Source organism: Oncorhynchus masou, chromosome 17, assembly GCF_036934945.1.
Source record: "Oncorhynchus masou masou isolate Uvic2021 chromosome 17, UVic_Omas_1.1, whole genome shotgun sequence".
NCBI lineage: Eukaryota > Metazoa > Chordata > Actinopteri > Salmoniformes > Salmonidae > Oncorhynchus > Oncorhynchus masou.
In genome coordinates, this window is record NC_088228.1 from 5,511,683 (window position 1) to 5,529,457 (window position 17,775).

A 17,775-nucleotide genomic window follows, 5' to 3' on the forward strand; every position below is an offset into this window, starting at 1 on the left:
AACATTCACTACAGTATTAAGTCATAATGGAACAATCACTACAGTATTAAGTCATAATGGAACATTCACAGTAGTAAGTCATAATGGAACATTCACTACAGTATTAAGTCATAATGGAACAATCACTACAGTATTAAGTCATAATGGAACATTCACAGTAGTAAGTAGTAAGTAAGTCATAATGGAACAGTAGTAAGTCATAATGGAACATTAACAAACTGAAGGTAAAATCAGAACACCTTCAGTTGAAATGCAGGTGTTGGAAATGTGCAGTCAACAACACTATTTACTCCTTCTGAGGTTGGCATGCGGCATCTATTTTGGGACCTGTTTTTCACACCAACTGATAGGCATTACCTACCTGACAACAACACACACACACGCACGCACACACACACACTGAAGGCTGTTAGGTACCATTCCAGGAACAGTTGTTCCATCTTACTGATCGTTTGTGATAGATAGCTCACAGTGTCCTGCAATGCATTCCTTCAACACACCATTTTCCTCTCAACACACCATTTTCCTCTCCCATTCCCTCCAACACACCATTTTCCTCTCCCATTCCCTCCAACACACCATTTTCCTCTCCCATTCCCTCCAACACACCATTTTCCTCTCCCATTCCCTCCAACACACCATTTTTCTCTCCCATTCCCTCTAACACACCATTTTCCTCTCCCATTCCCTCCAACACACCATCTTCCTCTCCCATTCCCTCCAACACACCATTTACCTCTCCCATTCCCTCAACACACCATTTTCCACTTCCAAATATTGACTCTTTGCATCAATTTCATGTAATTGTCAATAAAAGCCTTTGACACTTATGAAATGCTTGTAATTATACTTCAGTATTCCATAGTAACATCTGACAAAAATATCTAAAGGCACTGAAGCAGCAAACTTTGTGAAAATTAATATTTGTGTCATTCTCAAAACTTTTGTCCCCGACTGTACAGTACAGATAATATGAAAAATAATATATTTCCTATTCAACAGAAGTGGAACAATAGCATTTGCAATAATTGAAATGCTTTCTAAAAATAGAAACAATCAAATCATAAACAATACAAAATGGGATCTTACTTAGTGACAGTACAATATTGGCACTCTTTCATATAACTGACGACAGAGAATTTTCTCTTAAAACGTCCGCTGAGCTGCGCAGAGACATCATTCAAATGTGTGCAGACGAGTTATAATTTTAAACACGAAGGGACGTCGTCCATCTGTGACCAAGAGAAAGTCGTCTTGTTTCATTTATATTAAATTATATAAAAAAAATATATAAAAATAATAAATAATAATGTTGAGTTCTAAAATCCATCTGAGGATATCAGGCTGGGAGAACCGGGCTGAGGGAGAGCCAGTAATCCAATAGCTATGAAGTAGATAGATTCCAGAGGAAATATTCCAGATACGACAGAGGGCACAGGGGACGAGGGCACGGGACGAGGGCACGAGGGGACGAGGGGACGAGGGAGAGCCAGTAATCCAATAGCTATGAAGTAGATAGATTCCAGAGGCAATATTCCAGATACGACAGAGGGCACAGGGGACGAGGGCACAGGGGACGAGGGCACAGGGGACGAGGGCACGAGGGGACAGGGTACGAGGGGACAGGGTACGAGGGGACAGGGTACGAGGGGACAGGGACGAGGGACGAGGGACAGGGGACGAGGGCACAGGGGACGAGGGCACAAGGGGACGAGGGGACAAGGGGACAGGGACCGAGGGCACAGTGGAATAGGGCACGGGACGAGGGGACGAGGGGACAAGGGCACAGGGGACGAGGGCAGAGGGGACGAGGGGACAGGGGACGAGGGGACAGGGGACAGGGGCCGAGGGCACAGGGGACGAGGGCACAGGGGACGAGGGCACAGGGGACGAGGGCACAGGGGACGAGGGGACAAGGTATGAGGGCACAGGGAAGGAGGGCACGGGATGAGGGGACGAGGGCACAGGGGAACAGTCAACAAGCTGGCGTTTGGAGGAAGGCTCCAGGCAGGTGGAGGGGACAGGGGACGAGGGGACGGGGGACGAGGGGATCAGTCAACAAGCTGGCGATTGGAGGAAGCCTCCAGGCAGGTGGAGGGACGAGGGGACGGGGGACGAGGGGAACAGTCAACAAGCTGGCGATTGGAGGAAGCCTCCAGGCAGGTGGAGGGGACAGGGGACGAGGGGAACAGTCAACAAGCTGGCGATTGGAGGGAGCCTCCAGGCAGGTGGAGGGGACAGGGGACGAGGGGACGGGGAACAGTCAACAAGCTGGCGATTGGAGGAAGCCTCCAGGCAGGTGGAGGGGACAAGGGACGGGGACGAGGGGAACAGTCAACAAGCTGGCGATTGGAGGAAGGCTCCAGGCAGGTGGAGGGGACAAGGGACAAGGGGACGGGGCACGAGGGGAACAGTCAACAAGCTGGCGATTGGAGGAAGGCTCCAGGCAGGTGGAGGGGATCACACAAATGGCTACCCAGACTATTTGTGGGTTGTTCCGAAGATAAATGAAAATAAGTTAATAACTATTATAAAACCCCAAAACATAATTATGTTTGTTGTTAACTGTAACTAGATGGTGACGACAACTAAGTTAACCACACTGTGTGGTTAAAAACTCATGATTCCTACACTTTTAGTGAAATAAATAGAGCCAACTGGAAAAGCAGTTGTCTCAAATGTAATTTACTCGACGTGTAGAAAATAATCATTTTGAGATTTTACAGCGAAACAAAGAGAAATATAAATTGTATTTTTCAGCCAAGCCATTATCTAAGGGTAAGAATGTGTGTGTGTGCTTGTCTGTGGTCTACTCTTTGCAACGACACTACTAATCTAGTCCTTTAACTTTGCCTTCAACCTGTTCCTTGACTGTCCAATAACCTCCTCTCCTTCTCTCCCACAGGGCACTTACTGACTGACAGCCACAACGATGATTTAAAAACACACCAACCTAACGACATCACACACACACCCCCATTGGCTCACGAGGAGGAAGATACAACACATTGGCCCCGCCCCTTCACACTGTCTTTGGACAAAAAAAAAAACAGCCGCTTAGTCACGATAGGACGAGGAGATGCGTTTTCCGATGATGTTGACCCTGCAGGCGGTGTGTGTGTGTGTGACTGTGTGTGTGGCCATGCAGCAATACCCAGCTGCCTGGGGCCACTATGACGTGTGTAAGAGTCAGATCTACACAGAGGAAGGGTTAACGTGGGACTACATGGCCTGTCAACCAGAAGCTACAGTCCTGACCAAGTACTTGACCGTCAGCCTGGACCCGCCCAATATCACCTGTGGAGACCCACCTGAGACATACTGCGCACTGGTGAGTACTGGCAAACACATAAACACACACACGGCACGGGCATATCTCGGTAAGTGTGATGGACGCACACACACACACACACACATCCAAACACACACACACAGCTGACTGTGATGGTGAATGAATGAGAAGGTAGGTTTCAGCCCACAAACTCTATTGTTCTGTTGTACACAATGGGATGTATGCATACACACACACACACTATTACGTACAGTTGAAGTCAGAAGTTTACATACATACTTAGCCAAATACATTTAAACTCAGTTTTTCACAATTCCTGACATTTAATCAGAGTACAATTTCCCTGTCTTTGGTCAGTTAGGAGCACCACTTTATTTTAAGAATGTGAAATGTCAGAATAATAGGAGAGAGAATGATTTACTTCAGCTTTTATTTATTTCATCACATTCCCAGTGGGTCAGAAGTTTACATACACTCAATTAATATTTGGTAGCATTGCCTTTAACTTGGGTCAAATGTTTAGGGTAGCCTTCCACAAGCTTCCCAAAATAAGTTGGGTGAAATTTGGCCCATTCCTCCTGACATAGCTGGTGTAACTGAGTCAGGTTTGTAGGTCTCCTTGCTCGCGCACACTTTTTCAGTTCTGCCCACAAATGTTATATAAGATAAAGGTCAGGGCTTTGTGATGGCCACTCCTATACTCTGACTTTGTTGTCCTTAAGAAAAAAAAAAAGTATGATCTTTGTCCTCATGTGCAGTTGCAAACCGTTGTCTGTAGTCTGGCTTTTTTATGGTTGTTTTGAGCAGCGGTTTTGGAGCAGTGGCTTCTTCCTTGCTGAGCGGCCTTTCAGGTTATGTCGATATAGGACTCGTTTGACTGTGAATATAGATACTTTTGTACCTGTTTCCTACAGAATATTCAGAAGTTCCTTTGCTGTTGTTCCGGGATTGATTTGTACTTTTAGCACCAAAGTACATTTATCTCTAGGAGACAGAACGCGTCTCCCTCCTGAGCGGTATGACGGCTGCGTGGTCCCATGGTGTTTATACTTGCGTACTATTGTTTGTACAGACGAACGTGGTACCTTCAGGTTTTTGGATATTGCTCCCAAGGATGAACCAGACTTTTGGAGGTCTACAATTATTTTTCTGAGGTATTGACTGATTTCTTTTGATTTTCCCATGATATCAAGCAAAGAGGTGAGTTTGAAGGTCGGCCTTGAAATACATCCACAGGTACACCTCCAATTGATTCAAATGATGTCACTTAGCCTATCAGAATCTTCTGAAGCCATGACATCACAGTCAACTTAGTGTATGTAAACTTCTGACCCACTGGAATTGTGATACAGGTGAATTATAAGTGAAATAATCTGTCTGTAAACAATTGTTGGAAAAATGACTTGTTTCATGCACAAAGTAGATGTCCTAAACGACTATCCAACACTATAGTTTATTAACAAGACGTTTGTGGAGTGGTTTTAATTTTAATGACTCCTACCTAAGTGCATATAAACTTCCGACTTCAACCGTGTGTGTGTGTGTGTGTGTGTGTGTGTGTGTGTGGGCCCTGTGTGTGTGTGTGTGGGCCCTGTGTGTGTGGGCCCTAAAAGCAAGGAAATAGTGTCCACAAAATATAATATAATAGGACAGGATAGGAGGACAGATCAGGACAGGACAGAGAAACAGGGCATGTGTACAGGACAGGACAGAGAAACAGAACAAGGCAGGCCAGAGAAAGGACAGGACAAAGAAACAGGACAGAGACAAGACACGGAACAAGGACAGAACAGAGACAGCGCTGGACAGTGATGCTGCATTGGGGAGTTGGCCCTGTTTTTATTTTAAACACTTTGGGAGGATCTCTCTGTCTCTCTCTGTCTCCTCTCTTTCTCTCTCCCTCTCTGTGTCCATCTCTCTTTCTTTCTCTCCCTCTCTCCCCTCTCTCTCTCTCTCTCTCTCTCTCTCTCTCTCTCTCTCTCTCTCTCTCTCTCTCTCTCTCTCTCTCTCTCTCTCTCAAGACATTACAAATGCCATATTTTGTATATATACAGTGTTGTAACAATGTACAAATGGTTAAAGTACACAAGGGAAAATAAATAAGCATAAATATGGGTTGTATTTACAATGGTGTTTGTTCTTCACTGTTTGCCCTTTTCTTGTGGCAACAGGTCACAAATCTTGCTGCTGTGATGGCACACTTTGGAATTTCACCCAGTAGATATGGGAGTTTATCAAAATTGGATTTGTTTTCGAATTCTTTGTGGATCTGTGTAATCTGAGGGAAATATGTGTCTCTAATATGGTCATACATTGGGCAGGAGGTTAGGAAGTGCAGCTCAGTTTCCAACTCATTTTGTGGGCAGTGTGCACATAGCCTGTCTTCTCTTGAGAGCCAGGTCTGCATACGGCGGACATTCTCAATAGCAAGGCTATGTTCACTGAGTCTGTACATAGTCAAAGATTTCCTTAATTTTGGGTCAGTCACAGTGGTCAGGTATTCTGCCACTGTGTACTCTCTGTTTAGGGCCAAATAGCATTCTGGTTTGCTCTGTTTTTTTGTTAATTCCAATGTGTCAAGTAATTATCTATTTGTTTTCTCATGATTTGCTTGGGTCTAATTGTGCTGCTGTCCTGGGCTCTGTGGGGTGTGTTTGTGTTTGTGAACATAGCCCCAGGACCAGCTTGCTTAGGGGACTCTTCTCCAGGTTCATCTCTGTAGGTGATGGCTTTGTTATGGAAGGTTTGGGAATTGCTTCCTTTTAGGTGGTTGTAGAATTTAACGTCTATTTTCTGGATTTTGATAATTAGCGGGTATCGGCCGAATTCTGCTCTGCATGTATTATTTGGTGTTTTACATTGTACACAGGATATTTTTTGCAGATTGCTGCATGCAGAGTCTCAATTTGGTGTCTGTCCCATTTTGTGAAATCTTGGTTGGTGAGCAGACCCCAGACCTCACAACCATAAAGGACAATGGGTTCTATGACTGATTCAAGTATTTTTAGCCAGATCCTAATTGGTATGTTGAATTTTATGTTCCTTTTGATGGCATAGAATGCCCTTCTTGCCTTGTCTCGCAGATCGTTCACAGCTTTGTGAAAGTTACCTTTGGGGCTGATCTTTCGGCCAAGGTATGTATTGTTTTTTTGCGTGCTCTAGGGCAATGGTGTCAAAATGGATTTTGTATTTGTGGTCCTGGCGACTGGACACACCATTATTTTGGTCTTACTGAGATTTACTGTCAGGGCCCTGGTTTGGCAGAGTCTGTGCAGAATATCTAGGTGCTGCTGTAGGCCCTCCTTGGTTGGTGACAGAAGCACCAGATCATTAGCAAACAGTAGACATTTGACTTCAGATTCTAGTAGGATGAGGCCGGGTGCTGCAGACTGTTCTAGTGCCCGCGCCAATGCTTTGAGATATATGTTGAAGAGGGTGGGGCTTAAGCTGCAGATTTTTAGATTTGATAGGGAAGCTGAGAGGTCAAATATACTGTTAAGATTTTCTACTGCCAAGTTTACACCTTGTCTATTACAGTGGAACGTTTTACTCAGGAAATTGTCTAAAAGGGATTGAATTTGTTGTTCCTAATTGTTTTTTGGTAGGTTTCAAAACTGCATTCCTTCCATCTATAGCATTTTGTAATGTTACTCAGTTCTTTTGGCTTTGATGCCTCATGATTGAGTATTGCTCTTTTCAAGTAGGCTGTGGTCTGATAGGGGTGTCAGTGGGCTGACTGTGAACGCTCTGAGAGACTCTGGGTTGAGGTTAGTGATAAAGTAGTCTACAGTACTACTGCCAAGAGATGAGCTATAGGTGCACCTACCATAGGAGTCCCCTCGAAGCCTACCATTGACTATGTACAGACCCAGCGTGTGAAAGAGCTGCAGGAGTTGTGACCCGTTTTTTTGTTGGTTATGTTGTCATAGTTGTGCATAGGGGGGCATATGGGGGAGGGAATGCTGTCACCAGGCAGGTGTTTGTCCCCCTGTGTGCTGAGGGTGTCAGGTTCTTGTCCGGTTCTGGCATTTAGGTCGCCACAGACTAGTAGATGTCCCTGGGCCTGTAAATGATTGATTTCCCCCTCCAGGATTTAAGTATGGGGATTCTAGTGGGGGGATATAGGTAGCAAACAGGAGGACATTTTTATCTGTTAAGATAATTTCCTTTTGAATTTGTAGCCAAATGTAAAATGTTCCTGTTTTGATTAATTTAAAGGAGTGAGTTAGGTCTGCTCTTTACCAAATTAACAAACCCCCTGAGTCTTTTCCCTGTTTCACACCTGGTAGTGTGGTGGATGGGACTACCAGCTCTCTGTAACCTAGAGGGCACCCAGTGGGTCCGTCTCCTCTATACCACCCACCTGGTAGTGTGGTGGATGGGACTACCAGCTCTCTGTAACCTAGAGGGCAACCAGTGGGTCCGTCTCCTCTATACCACCTACCTGGTAGTGTGGTGGATGGGACTACCAGCTCTCTGTAACCTAGAGGGCAACCAGTGGGTCCGTCTCCTCTATACCACCCACCTGGTAGTGTGGTGGATGGGACTACCAGCTCTCTGTAACCTAGAGGGCAACCAGTGGGTCCGTCTCCTCTATACCACCCACCTGGTAGTGTGGTGGATGGGACTACCAGCTCTCTGTAACCTAGAGGGCAACCAGTGGGTCCGTCTCCTCTATACCACCCACCTGGTAGTGTGGTGGATGGGACTACCAGCTCTCTGTAACCTAGAGGGCAACCAGTGGGTCCGTCCCTCTATACCACCCACCTGGTAGTGTGGTGGATGGGACTACCAGCTCTCTGTAACCTAGAGGGCAACCAGTGGGTCCGTCTCCTCTATACCACCCACCTGGTAGTGTGGTGGATGGGACTACCAGCTCTCTGTAACCTAGAGGGCAACCAGTGGGTCTCCTCTATACCACCCACCTGGTAGTTTGGTGGATGGGACTCCGTCTCCTCTATACCACCCACCTGGTAGTGTGGTGGATGGGACTACCAGCTCTCTGTAACCTAGAGGGCAACCAGTGGGTCCGTCTCCTCTATACCACCCACCTGGTAGTGTGGTGGATGGGACTACCAGCTCTCTGTAACCTAGAGGGCAACCAGTGGGTCCGTCTCCTCTATACCACCCACCTGGTAGTGTGGTGGATGGGACTACCAGCTCTCTGTAACCTAGAGGGCAACCAGTGGGTCCGTCTCCTCTATACCACCCACCTGGTAGTGTGGTGGATGGGACTACCAGCTCTCTGTAACCTAGAGGGCAACCAGTGGGTCCGTCTCCTCTATACCACCCACCCACCTGGTAGTGTGGTGGATGGGACTACCAGCTCTCTGTAACCTAGAGGGCAACCAGTGGGTCCGTCTCCTCTATACCACCCACCTGGTAGTGTGGTGGATGGGACTACCAGCTCTCTGTAACCTAGAGGGCAACCAGTGGATCCGTCTCCTCTATACCACCCACCTGGTAGTGTGGTGGATGGGACTACCAGCTCTCTGTAACCTAGAGGGCAACCAGTGGGTCCGTCTCCTCTATACCACCCACCTGGTAGTGTGGTGGATGGGACTACCAGCTCTCTGTAACCTAGAGTGCAACCAGTGGGTCCGTCTCCTCTATACCAGGTTTCTTGCAGGATGACAACGTCTGTATTACCGATTTCTTTGAAGACGAACTTCCTGCTCTTTAGGCCAAAGGCAGATGACTGCATGCCTTGGATATTCCAGGATATATATATATGTAATATATATGTATGTAATATATATATATATATATATATAGTATGTGAGTTTATCAAAATTGTATATATTTTGGAATTCTTTGCCGGTCTATGTAATCTGAGGGAAATATGTGTCTCTAATATGGTCATACATTTGGCAGGAAGTGCAGCTCATTTTTTTTACCTTATTTGTCATCTCTTTAAAGGTAGGTCTGACTTCGGCAGCCTTTCTCAAGCCTATGCTCACTGAGTCGGTACATATTCAAAGATTTCCAGCTTGCTAAGGGGACTTTTCTCCAGATTCATCTCTCTGTAGGTAATGGCTTTGTTATGGAAGGTTTGGGAATCGCTTCCACGACATGCCACCACCACAGACACACACCACCACACATCACCACACACCAACACACACCAACACACACACACACACATCACCACCACACATCACCACTACACACCACCACACACCACCAACACCAATACACACACATCACCAACACCACACACCGACACACACATCACCACCACACATCATCACCAACACACACTACACACAACTAACACCAACACACACACACAACCACCACACATCACCACCACCACCACAAAACAACACCACCACAAAACACCACACACCACCACCACACACCAAAACCGCCACCACACCACCACCACACACCGCAACACACCACACACAACAAACCAACACCACCACCACAAACCAACAAAACAACTACCACACCACATCACCACCACCACCACACACCACAAACCAACACCACCACCACACCACACACCACCACCACAAACCAACACCACCACCCCACACACCACAAACCAACACCACCACCCCACACACCACAAACCAACCCCACCACCCTACACACCACAAACCAACACCACCACCAAAAACCAACACCACCACCACACCAAAACCACACACCAACACCTCCAAAAACCACAACCACACACCACAAACCAATACCAGCAGCAGACCACCACACACCAACACACACCACAACCACACACCAACACCACCACCACACCACAAACCAACACCACCAACACACACCAACACCACACCCACCACACACCACCACCACCACCACAAACCAAGACACCAACAACCCCAACACACACCAACACCACCACCACTCAACACCACCACCACCACCACCACCACACCAACCACCAAACCCCAACAACAAAAACAGCACCACCACCACCACAAAACAAAACCGCCACCACACACCACAACCACCACACACAACACACCGCCACACACCACCACACCACCACCACAACACAACCACCACCACACACCAACACCACACACAACACACCAACACCACCACCACCAACATCTCCACCACACACCAACACCACCACCACACACCAACACCAACACCACCACACACCACAAACCAAAACCACCACCACAACTACCACACCACATCACCACCACCACCACCACTACACACCAACACCACCACATACACCACCACTAACACCACCACACCACAAACCAACACCACAAACCAACACCACCACCCCCACACACCACAAACAAACACCACCACAAAACAAAACACCACCACCACCACAACCACCACCACCACACCACCACCACACCAACAACATCACAAAAAACACATCACCACCACCCACCACCACCACACCACACCACCACCACACCAACAACATCACAAAAAACACATTACCACCACCACACCACATAACCACACCACCACCACAAACCACTACCACCACACACCACACACCATACACCAACACCAAATCAGATCAAATTTATATAGCCCTTTGTACATCAGCTGATATCTCAAAGTGCTGTACAGAAACCCAGCCTAAAACCCCAAACAGCAAGCAATGCAGGTGTAGAAGCACGGTGGCTAGGAAAAACTCCCTAAAAAGGCCAAAACCTAGGAAGAAACCTAGAGGAGGAACCAGGCTATGTGGGGTGGCGGGTGGAGATTATAACAGAACATGGCCAAGATGTTCAAATGTTCATAAAGCATGGTCCAATAATAATAAGGCAGAACAGTTGAAACTGGAGCAGCAGCACGGCCAGGTGGACTGGGGACAGCAAGGAGTCATCATGTCAGGTAGTCCTGGGGCATGGTCCTAGGGCTCAGGTCCTCCGAGAAGGAGAAAGAAAGAGAGAAGGAGAGAATTAGAGAACGCACACTTAGATTCACACAGGACACCGAATAGGACAGGAGTACTCCAGATATAACAAACTGACCCTAGCCCCCCGACACAAACTACTGCAGCATAAATACTGGAGGCTGAGACAGGAGGGGTCAGGAGACACTGTGCCCCAATCCGAGGACACCCCCGGACAGGGCCAAACAGGAAGGATATAACCCCACCAACTTTGCCAAAGCACAGCCCCCACACCACTAGAGGGATATCTTCAATCACCAACTTACCATCCTGAGACAAGCCTGAGTATAGCCCACAAAGATCTCTGCCATGGCACAACCCAAGGGGGGGCGCCAACCCAGACAGGATGACCACATCAGTGACTCAACCCACTCAGGTAACGCACCCCTTCCAGGGACGGCATGAGAGAGCCCCAGTAAGCCAGTGACTCAGCCCCTGTAATAGGGTTAGAGGCAGAGAATCCCAGTGGAAAGAGGGGAACCGGCCAGGCAGAGACAGCAAGGGCGGTTCGTTGCTCCAGAGCCTTTCCGTTCACCTTCCCACTTCTGGGCCAGACTACACTCAATCATATGACCCACTGAAAAGATGAGTCTTCAGTAAAGACTTAAAGGTTGAGACCGAGTTTGCGTCTCTGACATGGGTAGGTAGACCGTTCCATAAAAATGGAGCTCTATAGGAGAAAGCCCTGCCTCCAGCTGTTTGCTTAGAAATTCTAGGGACAATTAGGAGGCCTGCGTCTTGTGACCGTAGTGTACGTGTAGGTACGTACGGCAGGACCAAATCAGAGAGATAGGTAGGAGCAAGCCCATGTAATGCTTTGTAGGTTAGCAGTAAAACCTTGAAATCAGCCCTTGCTTTGACAGGAAGCCAGTGTAGAGAGGCTAGCACTGGAGTAATATGATCAAATTTCTTGGTTCTAGTCAGGATTTTAGCAGCCGTATTTAGCACTAAATTAAGTTTATTTAGTGTTTTATCCGGGTAGCCGGAAAGTAGAGCATTGCAGTAGTCTAACCTAGAAGTGACAAAAGCATGGATTAATTTTTCTGCATCATTTTTGGACAGACAGCTTCTGATTTTTGCAATGTTACGTAGATGGAAAAAAGCTGTCATTGAAACCGTCTTGATATGTTCTTCAAAAGAGAGATCAGGGTCCAGAGTAACGCCAAGGTCCTTCACAGTTTTATGTGAGACGACTGTACAACCATTAAGATTAATTGTCAGATTCAACAGAAGATCTCTTTGTTTCTTGGGACCTAGAACAAGCATCTCTGTTTTGTCCGAGTTTAAAAGTAGAAAGTTTGCAGCCAACCACTTCCTTATGTCTGAAACACATGCTTCTAGCATGGGCAATTTTGGGGCTTCACCATGTTTCATTGAAATGTACAGCTGTGTGTCATCCGCATAGCAGTGAAAGTTAACATTATGTTTTCGAATAACATCCCCAAGAGGTAAAATATATAGTGAAAACAATAGTGGTCCTAAAACAGAACCTTGAGGAACACCGAAATTTACAGTTGATTTGTCAGAGGACAAACCATTCACAGAGACAAACATATCTTTCCCGACAGATAAGATCTAAACCAGGCCAGAACTTGTCCGTGTAGACCAATTTGGGTTGCCAATCTCTCCAAAAGAATGTGGTGATCGATGGTATCAAAAGCAGCACTAAGGTCACGGAGCACGAGGACAGATGCAGAGCCTCGGTCCGATGCCATTACAATGTCATTTACCACCTTCACAAGTGCCGTCTCAGTGCTATGATGGGGTCTAAAACCAGACTGAAGCATTTCGTATACATTGTTTGTCTTCAGGAAGGCAGTGAATTGCTGCGCAACAGCCTTTTCTAAAATTTCTGAGAGGAATGGAAGATTCGATATTGGCCGATAGTTTTTTTTATATTTTCTGGGTCAAGGTTTGGCTTTTTCAAGAGAGGCTTTATTACTGCCACTTTTAGTGAGTTTGGTAGACATCCGGTGGATAGAGAGCCGTTTATTATGCTCATCATAGGAGGGCCAAGCACAGGAAGCAGCTCTTTCAGTAGTTTAGTTGGAATAGGGTCCAGTATGCAGCTTGAAGGTTTAGAGGATTATTTTCATCCTTGTGTCAAGAGATGTCTCATACTACGGGTAATGGAGTCGCCAATGTAATGGATAATGGATGTAATGGGTAATGGAGTCGCCAATGTAATGGATAATGGATGTAATGGGTAATGGAGTCACCAATGTAATGGATAATGGATGTAATGGGTAATGGATTCACCAATGTAATGGATAATGGATGTAATGGGCAATGGAGTCGTCAATGTAATGGGTAATGGATGTAATGGGCAATGGAGTCGACAGTGTAATGGATAATGGATGTAATTGATAATGGAGTCGCCAATGTAATGGATAATGGATGTAATGGGTAATGTAGTCACCAATGTAATGGATAATGAATGTAAGGTGTAATGGAGTCGCCAATGTAATGGATAATGGATGTAATGGGTAATGGATTCGTCAATAGAATGGATAATGGATGTAATGGGTAATGGAGTCACCAATGTAATGGATAATGGATATAATGGGTAATGGAGTCGCCAATGTAATATATAATGGATGTAATGGGTAATGTAGCCATCAACGTAATGGATAATGGATGTAATGGGTAATGTAGTCACCAATGTAATGGATAATGGATGTAATGGGTAATGGAGTCGCCAATGACTCGAGTTTTCAATTTGTCAGAGCTAATGGTGGGACGCTTCGGCGTCTCAGACCCCGTAACGGACCACCCCCTATATTTTGGTTCAGGCACCAGGTGGTGCTAAATTAGGTAAGTATTGGTTAGACAGGTAAGATAGTAGAGGGGGGGGCTTTGAGATTTACTTTCTTTGCTTTGGTTCCGTCCAGCCCCTTTTCCCCATATTACTGTGTGAAGGAATAAAGTCCTTGTAAACGGTACCACATTCTGCCTGTTGTCATCCTTTCTCGCACCTACAGTCCATATCTTTTTCACTTCACGGAGAGTTGAGTTGTAGCAGGGTGTTGCGTTCCCTCTTGCGTAACAATAACCACCACACACCAACACCACCACACCACATAACCACACACCAAAACCACCACACACCACACCACCACCACACATAAACACATAAACACATAATCACCACCCACACATAAACACATAATCACCACCCACACATAAACACATAATCACCACCCACACATAAACACATAATCACCACCCACACATAAACACATAATCACCACACCACACACTCACACATAAACACATAATCACCACACCACACACCAGCACCACCACACACCAACACCACCACACATCACACACCACACACCATACATCACATACCACAACACCACACAGCAACCTAACCACCACCACACACCACCACTACACACCACAACACCACACACCACCTCAACACCACCATCACACACACCACACACCACCTAACCACCACCACACACCACCACACCAAATACCAACACCAACACCACTACACACCACACACTGGCCGGCAGGGTAGCCTAGTGGTTAGAGTGTTGGACTTGTAACCAAAAGGTTGTAAGTTCGAATCACCGAGCTGACAAGGTACAAATCTGTCATTCTGTCCCTGAACAGGCAGTTATCCCACTGTTCCTAGGCCGACATTGAAAATAAAAATTTGTTCTTAACTGACTTGCCTAGTTAAATAAATAAAAAACACATACCACACACCACCTTTCCTCTCTCACTGCCCCCCTCTCTCTTCTTTTTTTCTGGAATGTTCCATCACGACGCTCCTTCCCTCAATCCGACACGCTTGCAGCGCTCACACACACTGTGTGATGTCAGGAAGTGTTAGTTTTCAATCCCAAAATCTCTACTGTGGCGATCCTGCCTCCTCCTGGCAGGTATATTATTTGAAGTCATGGCACAGCAAGTAGCAAACGCCATGTTTCTATCTGTAAGGTGACGAGATTGGTGTGTGTGTGTGTGTGTGTGTGTGTGTGTGTGTGTGTGTGAGAGAGAGAAAAATGGAGTGAGAGGAAGAGTAGAGAGGTATACAATTTAGGAGAGGACCGTGTTGAACATTTAATTTCTATTGACGAGGTGAGGATAGTGGACAAACTATTCCATAACATACCATGTCCTCAATGTCCTTCTTTTGGGAGAATATAAAGTGTAAGGATTCTAGCCTTTATGCGTACGATGTGGGGTCATGGAAACAAACAACAACATTAGTACCGTCAATTTAACACAAGGAGTGTGACTGACAATTTTGGGCTGAAGAAGATACTCATCACGTATCCTGTGTTTTGTGTCTCTGTTGCCTTTTTATCGTCAACGTGAATTATCAGGAGGTTGGTAACTGGCATTCAGTCGGAGACTGTTGATGTGACACATCTGCATTGTTTTAGTTTTAGTAATCTGTGACAATGTGTTCCCTTATCGGATGGCTAATGATGACGAGCATTTTACAACTGCTTCTCTCTCTCTTCTTTTACAAAAGACCTGAATAGTAAACTGGCCTGACTGACATAACTTGAGTTGACTCAGATCTCCATAGTAAACTGGCCTGACTGACATAACTTGAGTTGACTCAGATCTCCATAGTAAACTGGCCTGACTGACATAACTTGAGTTGACTCAGATCTCCATAGTAAACTGGCCTGACTGACATAACTTGAGTTGACTCAGATCTCCATAGTAAACTGGCCTGACTGACATAACTTGAGTTGACTCAGATCTCCATAGTAAACTGGCCTGACTGACGTAACTTGAGTTGAATCAGATCTCCATAGTAAACTGACCTGACTGACAACTTGAGTTGAATCAGATCTCCATATTAAACTGGCCTGACTGACATAACTTGAGTTGACTCAGATCTCCATAGTAAACTGGCCTGACTGACATAACTTGAGTTGACTCAGATCTCCATAGTAAACTGGCCTGACTGACATAACTTGAGTTGACTCAGATCTCCATAGTAAACTGGCCTGACTGACATAACTTGAGTTGACTCAGATCTCCATAGTAAACTGGCCTGACTGACATAACTTGAGTTGACTCAGATCTCAATAGTAAACTGGCCTGACTGACATAACTTGAGTTGACTCAGATCTCCATAGTAAACTGGCCTGACTGACATAACTTGAGTTGACTCAGATCTCCATAGTAAACTGGCCTGACTGACATAACTTGAGTTGACTCAGATCTCCATAGTAAACTGGCCTGACTGACATAATTTGAGTTGACTCAGATCTCCATAGTAAACTGGCCTGACTGACAACTTGAGTTGACTCAGATCTCCATAGTAAACTGGCCTGACTGACATAACTTGAGTTGACTCAGATCTCCATAGTAAACTGGCCTGACTGACATAACTTGAGTTGACTCAGATCTCCATAGTAAACTGGCCTGACTGACAACTTGAGTTGACTCAGATCTCCATAGTAAACTGGCCTGACTGACAACTTGAGTTGACTCAGATCTCCATAGTAAACTGGCCTGACTGACATAACTTGAGTTGACTCAGATCTCCATAGTAAACTGGCCTGACTGACATAACTTGAGTTGACTCAGATCTCCATAGTAAACTGGCCTGATTGACATAACTTGAGTTGACTCAGATCTCCATAGTAACCTGGCCTGACTGACATAACTTGAGTTGACTCAGATCTCCATAGTAAACTGGCCTGACTGACATAATTTGAGTTGACTCAGATCTCCATAGTAACCTGGCCTGACTGACATACCATATTTACATAAGTATTCGGACCCTTTTGCTGAGACTCAACATTTTGTTACCACTGATTTATCCCTGAGGTGTTTCTAGTTGAATACATTTAGTTGGACAATTGACTAGGTTTCCCTTTCCCCTTTCCCTTTCCCATTTCCCCTCCCTTTCCCTTCCCCTTCCCCTTCCCCTTTCCCTTCCCCCTCCCCTTCCCTTTCCCTTCCCCTTTCCCTCCCCTTCCCCTTCCCTTTCCCTTTCCCTTTCCCTTTCCCATTTCCCCTCCCTTTCCCTTCCCCTTCCCCTTTCCCCTTCCCCTTTCCCCTCCCCTTCCCCTTTCCCCTTCCCCTTCCCCTTCCCCTTCCCTTCCCTTTCCCCTTTCCCTTCCCATTTCCCTCCCCTGTCCCTTCCCCTTTCCCTTCCCCTTTCCCCTCCCCTTTCCCTTCCCCTTTCCGTATCCCTTCCCCTTTCCCTTCCCATTTCCCCTCCCTTTCCCTTCCCCTTCCCCTTCCCCTTTCCCTTCCCCCTCCCCTTCCCTTTCCCTTCCCCTTTCCCCTCCCCTTCCCCTTCCCTTTCCCTTTCCCTTTCCCATTTCCCCTCCCTTTCCCTTCCCTTCCCCTTTCCCCTTCCCATTTCCCCTCCCTTTCCCTTCCCCTTCCCCTTTCCCCTTCCCCTTTCCCCTCCCCTTCCCCTTTCCCCTTTCCCCTTCCCCTTCCCCTTCCCTTTCCCTTCCCCTTTCCCTTCCCATTTCCCCTCCCCTGTCCCTTCCCCTTTCCCTTCCCCTTTCCCCTCCCCTTTCCCTTCCCCTTTCCGTATCCCTTCCCCTTTCCCTTCCCCTTTCCCCTCCCCTTTCCCTTCCCCTTT

General features: G+C 46.4%; 1 protein-coding gene across 2 annotated transcripts in view; it reads left to right on the forward strand.

Annotated features, from left to right (window-relative positions):
• Window positions 1–17,775, forward strand: part of LOC135558342 (netrin-G1-like) — a 198,265-nt gene that overhangs the window by 32,246 nt on the left and 148,244 nt on the right. For both annotated transcript variants that reach the window (XM_064992081.1, XM_064992082.1), the window contains exon 2: window positions 2,906–3,331. In XM_064992081.1, the coding sequence (XP_064848153.1) occupies window positions 3,080–3,331 (252 nt within the window). In that variant the 5' untranslated portion in view covers window positions 2,906–3,079. The remainder of the gene's footprint in view (window positions 1–2,905; window positions 3,332–17,775) is intronic.